Source organism: Camelus ferus, chromosome 8 (assembly GCF_009834535.1).
Source record: "Camelus ferus isolate YT-003-E chromosome 8, BCGSAC_Cfer_1.0, whole genome shotgun sequence".
Classification (NCBI taxonomy): domain Eukaryota; kingdom Metazoa; phylum Chordata; class Mammalia; order Artiodactyla; family Camelidae; genus Camelus; species Camelus ferus.
In genome coordinates this window covers 46,383,520-46,391,168 of record NC_045703.1, presented here as the reverse complement: position 1 = coordinate 46,391,168, position 7,649 = coordinate 46,383,520, and the positions used below count along the sequence as shown (strand labels likewise).

The following is a 7,649-nucleotide window of genomic DNA, read 5'->3' as shown; positions in this document are numbered from 1 at the left end:
GCATCTATTTCCATCCTCTATAGATTCTAAGCTGCTTCATTTCCATCCTCCGCATCTAGGGTTTCCAGCTTTCCATTAAAATTGCTCTATCTCATTTTCTAGGGAGGTAGGTACATCCCCTGATCCTCAAAACTAGCCCACTATTTCTTCTAAACCAAGTGTTTATTTTATTTTTCTGTCTTTCTCATAGCTCATTTCAGTATTTACACTTCCAGTGATCATCTTATTAGCTGGCTTTCAGGGCTCTCCAATTCTGAGAAGCACTACCCTGGCCTCACTCTCCAGGCTGATCCTAAGACCAGTTTTAATAGCAATGCACATACACCAGCCTTTTTCACAAAGATGTCCTGAGTGCTTTCGCTTTGTCTGAGTCCTGCTGGTCACCTTTACCTCTATTTCTGCCTTTGCTTGTTTCCTGAAATTTTGATATATGTTTTGTTCTCAGCAACAGGCCTTCACTTTGAACCAATTTAATTGAACTGGTTTGAGCACTAGCACACTTCCTTAGGCATGATTTTATGTTCACCATTTTGTTCAATCTGCTTTGAGCTGCTCCACATAATTTTTCATCCTGCTAAAGCCTTGGCTATTCTTTTGGAAAGCTAGGACAGCTGATACTTCAGTCGTTCAAGCATATCTCCAACCAGCCCTTTTCTCATATGCTCCTTTTTCATTCTAGTGAACGGTGTAGTGTTTTGACATTTTATGCTGAGAAAATTATATATAATTTTATAGAAATTCCAAGCTAAAGATTTAGGGGAATATCTGAACTGAGCTGAACAGACTGGTCATTGGTTATGGCATTCAGAATTAACAGAACCACCTCTTGCTTGTTACTGAGGATTGGTTTGAAATGATCCACCTTTTTTACTCAGATATTTGAAGGGAACTGCTGAGTTGCTTTCTTTCTCTCTTTCTTTCTTGCAAACATGGTTTGTTTCTTTATTCTTATTTTATTTTTAGTAATCTTTAAAAATTAACATAATTGTAAACTATCAGAAAAGTTGGAGGTACCAACACAAAGAACAATTTTTCCCCCAAACTATTTTAGAGTAAGTTGCTGACCTGGTGTTCCATCTTCTCAAAGTACTTCAGTGTGTACATACCCTCTAAATGAGGGCATTTTTCTACATAACCGTCAAAATCAGAGAATTAATGCTGATGCATTTCTACATCTAGTCCTCACAGTCCATTCAGGTTTTGTCAGTTGCCCTTTAAGAGTGAAAGGATTCCACTCAAAATTATGTTTTGCATCTAGTTGTCGTGAAACAGTTTCTTCTGGAAACTTCTGGAAATTTTCAGCTAGTCCTTGACTTTTTTGACCTTGACATTTTTGAATATCACAAGCAAGGTGCTTTATAGAATGCCCCTCAATGTGGTTTTGTCTTATATTTCCTCATGGTTAGATTCAGGTGATAAAACGTTGTCAGGAAAATAACTGAAGTGATGTCAGGCCCTCATATCCTATCAGGGTGGTGCATGATTTCAATGTCCCTTTACTGCGATGTTCACTTTGATCACTTCATTGAAGTGGTAGCTTCAGGCTTCTCTGCTGTGAAGTTACTCTTTGTCCTTTTGTGATGATCAGGTATTGTATGTGAGGTTACATTGAAACTATACAAATATACCATTTCTCACCAAAATTTTAATTTCTTCATCTGTTTATTTACCTTCTTGTGGACCATGGTCTTCAATTTTACTCAGTGAGTTATCTTCCACTATTATCATTATTTATGTTGATGCTCACATTGTCCCTGATTTGGCCAGTGGATATGCCTTCAAGTCCCCATCATTCTTTAAGAATATTCTTGCTTTCTGGTAACACCAGAAGCTTCATGCTCATCCTGTACTTTCCCTGCCTCAGCGTGCGATCAGGCATTATTCAGAAGGTCTCTGACTCCTTTAGGCGGAAAATGGCATTTACATCTGAGCTCTAGGTGTGCTCATTGGAGTGTTGCTGCTCCCAGGTCCTCTCTGCTACTGGAGCTAGGGAATAGATGTATGAGTGTGTGTATTTATGTATGTGTGTATAGACACTTACACCTATCATATGTATTTATTTCTAAAACTACCTATGTATGATATCCATGAGGTCGTATCAAAATATCCAGTTCCAGTCAAGCACCATAGGGTCCGTCCTACTATTCTCTCTTTCCACATTTGTATTTCCCTTCTCCCACCATGTGAAGCCAGACTTTCATTGCACTTACTATTTCTGCTAATTTGATAAACTCCCCTGCATAGAACCAGCCTCGCAACCTCACCATCACTGCCTCCCGTGCTTGGATGTTCACGTCATTCCACTCAGGTGCTTACAACCTCTACCGAGTCCTCGCCCCCATCCTGGAGGACAGAGCATCAAACCAAAGAGGATTAGTCTCAAGCCTCAAAGTCTAGTGGAAATTGCCCAGCTAGATTTCAGAGAGGCTTGAAATTTGTGACCCCTTTATTCTTTTCAATTTCTCCCTTTTGGAATGGAGATGTATATCCTAGGCCCATCCTATCATTGTGCTTTGTAAGAAGATAACCTGTTATCTGGTTTCACAGGTTCGTAGTTGGAGGGGAATTTTGCCTCAGAAAGACTCACACCTCAAGTCTTACCTATACCTGATTTAGATGATATTTAGACAAGATTTTGGACTTGGAGTTGATGATACCGGAATGGGTTAGGATTTGCAGGCTATTGTGATGGGATGAATATATTTTGCATGCCCTGGGCCTCAGTCTTTTTTTCTTTCCGGGGTGCAGAGGCGTTAACAGCAAGCTGGAAGCGATTCCCGCTTCATCTGGAAAGTGGCGGCCTGCCGCCAAAGACGCCTCAGGGTGACTTAGGCTCGAGGCTCCACTTGGGGGCGCTCTCGTATGGCTCGCGGGCGGCACTTTTCTCCACAGGCGGAACCGTCTGGCCGGGTCCTTAGTTTCTACGGGTTTCGTTTTCCGCGCGCACCCAGCGCTCCCCGACTTCCGGGCAGGCTCCGGTTGTTTGCTGGGCCCTGTAGGGAGCCGTCTCAGCTGGTTTTATGAAGAGGAAAGCCCCCCCCGGGCGAGCTGAGGTTTCCTGCGGCCGTCTCCGGCCTTCTGCCCCTGTATTCCAGGAGCTCGAGTCTGACCGGGGCCGCGCGCCTGGCGTCCGAGAAAGTCGGGGGCGATGGTCCAGATGGAGACGCAACTGCAGAGCATTTTTGAGGAGGTGGTGGTGAGTGGAACGGCCAGAGATCCCAGGCGATGGCTGAGCGAGGGGGTGGTTCGGGGGCAATGGCACAAGGAACCTGGCCCGGGCAACCTCTCCCTAAACTCTTCTCTGTTGTGATACCGTGTATGTGTGCAAGAGTTGCGCGGTTCTCAAACTGCTGTCAAATTCAGAGCCTCCTTTGAAATCAACAGCATCCTTTGTTACAAGCCGGGCGGGCAGGTATTGTTTGTTTTTGCGCGTTGCTTATTAAGGTGACTTGCCCTGTGATGTTGCATTATATTATTTTGCTCGTAGAGGCCCTTTCCCCCCTTTTTGAAAAATTTACAATTGTTTGCTTTCTTTTTTAATAGAAAACGGAAATTATAGAAGAGGCTTTCCCTGGGTGAGTATATACGGCAGACTTTTGTGTTTTTATCTGAGTGTATCTTTGTTAAGGTTTTATTTAGGTCTCTCTTGGAGGTTTGAAAGATAAACTATAGTGGTGATGTTGAATTAACTTTTTAAAACTAGTGGCAAATAATGCGGTTATTGTTTTTTAGAATGTTTATGGACACTCCAGAAGATGAAAAAACAAAACTAATTAGCTGTTTGGGGGCCTTCAGACAGTTCTGGAGTGGTCTTTCTCAGGTGAGCACTGCACTTTTAATACATCCAGCTGACCCCTTGTTTTTTTTTTTTAAATTTACTTTGATGCTGCTGTTAAGGTCTTTGTGGAAAAGGAGGAATACAGTTGTTATCATCTTTTATTTGTTTATTCTGGTTTCCATTTGTTTCAATTTGTATTCTTCCAATGGAGAATCTATACTAAAAAATCAGATCGACTGCAACACAGTGCTTCCAAAAATCTCTTGCGTGTTAGATTATATAAAACCATTTTCATCCTCTTCTGATTTATTTGGTACACTTCAAAAGGGCTGGATTAGGGATTGTAATGGATAAAAATTTCATTCACTTACTCAACAAAGGAACTGGCCCAGCATTGATATAAAGATAATATAATGAATATACTATAGTAAAGGTACAAAGATGCTTTAATAAGTATACAAAGATACTATAATAAAATTGAGGAAAGGAAAAGTAAAACTTCATAACAAAGAACATTCACCAGAAAACATAGCCTTGAAAAAGACAAAATATGTGATCCTTAAGCTGCTTTTATTCCATTAGTACATTATCTTCACATGGTGCGTTATAGGTAGAAAAATGAGACCTTTTTGCAGTTGAGTGACTAGTGGTTAATTAACACTTGCTGCTCAGACGTGGGTCACATAGTGGCAATACGTTCATTTAAAAAATTTATTTTACTTTCAATTATTTTTTAATAGATAATATATTCGTATGATCCAAAATGCAAAGGATACCAAAAGTTGGACCCAATGAATAATCTGCCTTCCTTCTCCCTTAGCTTAGCCACATGTTCCTTTTCTGGTCTGCAACCAATATCCCGAGTTTACGTTTCCTTCTAGAAGTGTTTTATGCATAGGATCTTAATAGAATGTTCATATGCTGTGTACAGTTCATTAGCACCTTGCTTTTTTCCTTCTTAATAGTAAATTCTCAAAATAATTCTACATCAATCCATTAAGAATTACTTCTGTCTTCCTTTCTTACTTTATTATAGCAGCATAATATTCTGTTATAGGGCTGCACCTTCCTTTATTTAACCAGTCTCCTACCAACTGACAGGTTGCTTCTTACCTTTTTCACTTTAAATAATACTATAATGAATAGTTTTACGCACAGGACACAGAATAAATTCCTGAAAGTAATATTGCTAGGTTAGAGGATATGTTTATGTGTAACGTTTATGGAAATTGCCTAGTAGCTTTCCCTAAGGGTTTTACTAATTTACGCTCTCACTAGAAATGTATAAGAGTATCTATTCCCTAGAGCCGCACAGTACCATGTTAATGAACTTTTTGATCTTTGCCAATCTAAAATGTGAAAAAGTTTATCTCAGTATGGTTTATTTTTTTGTTTCTCTGAGTGATGTTAAACAGCTTTCCAATATTTTTTTACTAATGCGTTAAACAACAACAAGGACTTACTGTATAGCACAGGGAACTATATACAATATTTTATAATAACCTATAATGGAAAAGAATCTGAAAAAGTAGATAAAGGTATACATGTATAACTGAATCACTTTGCTGAACACCTGAAACATTGTAAATCCTACTTTAATTTTTAAAAATGAAAAAAAAATTTATTAAATAATTTATGAGTTAAGATATGGTTCTTGTCTTCAAGAATTTTATATTCTGGTGGGGGAGCCAGGACAAAATAAATTATTTCTCAATCAGCAGTATATGTTCAACAATAGAAATGTATAAGAGTGACACTGGTAGTGCAGAGGGGCAGGACATCTTGAGAATATTCTAGAAGACAAACTTATACGAGCATCACATTTTGGCATCAAATTTAAAGTTATGCAAGTCTAGAAATTGAATATGTCATTGGATTCATAACTGGGCTCTTAGGGGTTAGAGTCACACTAAATTCTCATGAGTCTGATGTACTAATTCACAATGGACTTTTTCCCCAGTGACAGGAATATTTATATCTGCCATTAAGAGCAGTGCATACAAAACCTTACACAATCTTTGCCAGAGTTTTCTATTAGGCATGAATATGTTAATAAAACTGTACTCATTTTGGAGGTTTTAAGCTTAATATAACTGAAGTACTAAATCTGAACTTTTTAATAGATAATATATTCGTATGATCCAAAATGCAAAGGATACCAAAAGTTGGACCCAATGAATAATCTGCCTTCCTTCTCCCTTAGCTTAGCCACAATAAATCTGAAAGTTTATTTTTTAGAGATTGTTCTCCACGAATGTTTACAGTGGAGTATCTCATTCATAGTCTTGATGTGCTCCCCATGTACTATTAGCTATTTGTTAGTTATGAAGTAGAAGTTTAGACCTAAAATATAATCATTTTCTCGTTTTCCAGGAATCTCATGAACAATGCATCCAGTGGATTGTTAAATTTATTCACGGCCAACATAGTCCTAAAAGAATTTCTTTTCTTTACGATTGCTTAGCAATGGCGGTCGAGACTGGTCTCCTTCCACCCAGGTATGTATAATGGTGGATATGAACAATCTAAAGAATTGTCTTTTTTATTAATGTTTAGAGATTGGTCTAACTAATATACATAAAATAGATAAACAACAAGTTTATACTGCATAGCACAGGAAGGTGCATTCAATATCTTGTAGTAACCTATGGTGAAAAAGAATAAGAAAATGAACATACGTATGTTCCTATAAGACTGAAGTATTGTGCTGTACACCAGAAATTGACACAACGTTGTAAACTGACTATACTTCAATAAAAAAAAAAAATAAAAAGAAATTGGTTGAGGTTGTTATAAAAGGATAAGTGAATGAAAAAGGGAATTAGACTCAACAAGAAATCCTTCATAATATTTCAGTTTTAATTTCTAGAATGCAGTAGTCTTAGAATTACTTACTTGAAATGCTTGAAACCAGGCAGGCTGTGCCTTTCAGCACAGGGGCTAAGATCATTTACTTTGACAAGCTTGTTCAATTAACCTTGTTGTTGTTATATTCACTAGTTTGTTTTATTTTCTGGATTCCACATATAAGTGATATCATACAATATTTGTCTTTCTCTGTTTGACTTGTTTCATTTAGCATAATACCCTTTAAGTCCATCCATGTTGTTGCAAATGACAAAATTTCATTCTTTATGACTGAGTAGTATTCGTGTGTGTGCGTGTGTGTGTGTGCGCGTGTGCGAGCGTGTATGTGTGTGAAACATATTCTTTATCCATTCATCTGCTGATGAACACTTGGGTTGCTTCCATATCTTGGCTGTTGTAAATAATGCTGCTGTGAATGTAGGGGTGCATGTATCTTTTCAAATTAGTGTGTTTGTTTTCTTCAGATATGTACCCAGGAGTGGAATTGCTGGGTCAGTTCCAGTTAACTTTTGCTGCATGATGAATTACCTTAACATTTTGTGGCTTAAAACAACAATAATCCTTTTATTATTAACATCCATGACTATGGTGCTTGACTGGGCAAATAGTAGGTAGTCTTTTTCTCAAGTCTCATGATCGCAGTCAGACAGTGGCTAGAACTGGAGTCATGACAAAGGTTTCCCCTTTCATACCTGGAGGACACCTGGCTGTCTGTGGGACGTCAGCTGGTGCTATTGGCCAGAACCTATATACGCCCTCTCCATGTGACTGACTTACTCACACCATGGTGGAGTCCAAGAGCAAGCATTTACAAGAGAGCTAGCAGAAGCTTCATCACCTTGTCTTGAAAGTCATACAGCATCCCGTTTGCCTGTCTTGGGGCTGCCTGGATTTAGGGATAGAGAATGACATTGATACACTTCATGGGAGGGGTCTCAGTGTCACATTTTAGAGGATTGTGTGGGATCAGAAATCTTGTTGCAGCCATTTTGGAAAAATACAC

The 7,649-nt window shown here is 38.6% G+C and overlaps 1 protein-coding gene across 3 annotated transcripts in view; it reads left to right on the top strand.

Annotated features, from left to right (window-relative positions):
• The first annotated feature begins 2,949 nt into the window (after positions 1-2,949).
• The window catches only part of MED23 (mediator complex subunit 23), a 39,133-nt gene continuing 34,433 nt past the window's right edge, over positions 2,950-7,649 (top strand). For 2 of the 3 annotated variants that reach the window (XM_006180730.3, XM_006180729.3), the window contains exons 1-4: positions 2,950-3,196; positions 3,544-3,575; positions 3,733-3,820; positions 6,152-6,276. In XM_006180730.3, coding sequence (XP_006180792.1) covers positions 3,149-3,196; positions 3,544-3,575; positions 3,733-3,820; positions 6,152-6,276 — 293 coding nt within the window. In that variant the 5' untranslated portion in view covers positions 2,950-3,148. The remainder of the gene's footprint in view (positions 3,197-3,543; positions 3,576-3,732; positions 3,821-6,151; positions 6,277-7,649) is intronic. The other variant, XM_032484928.1, reaches the window with a different exon arrangement.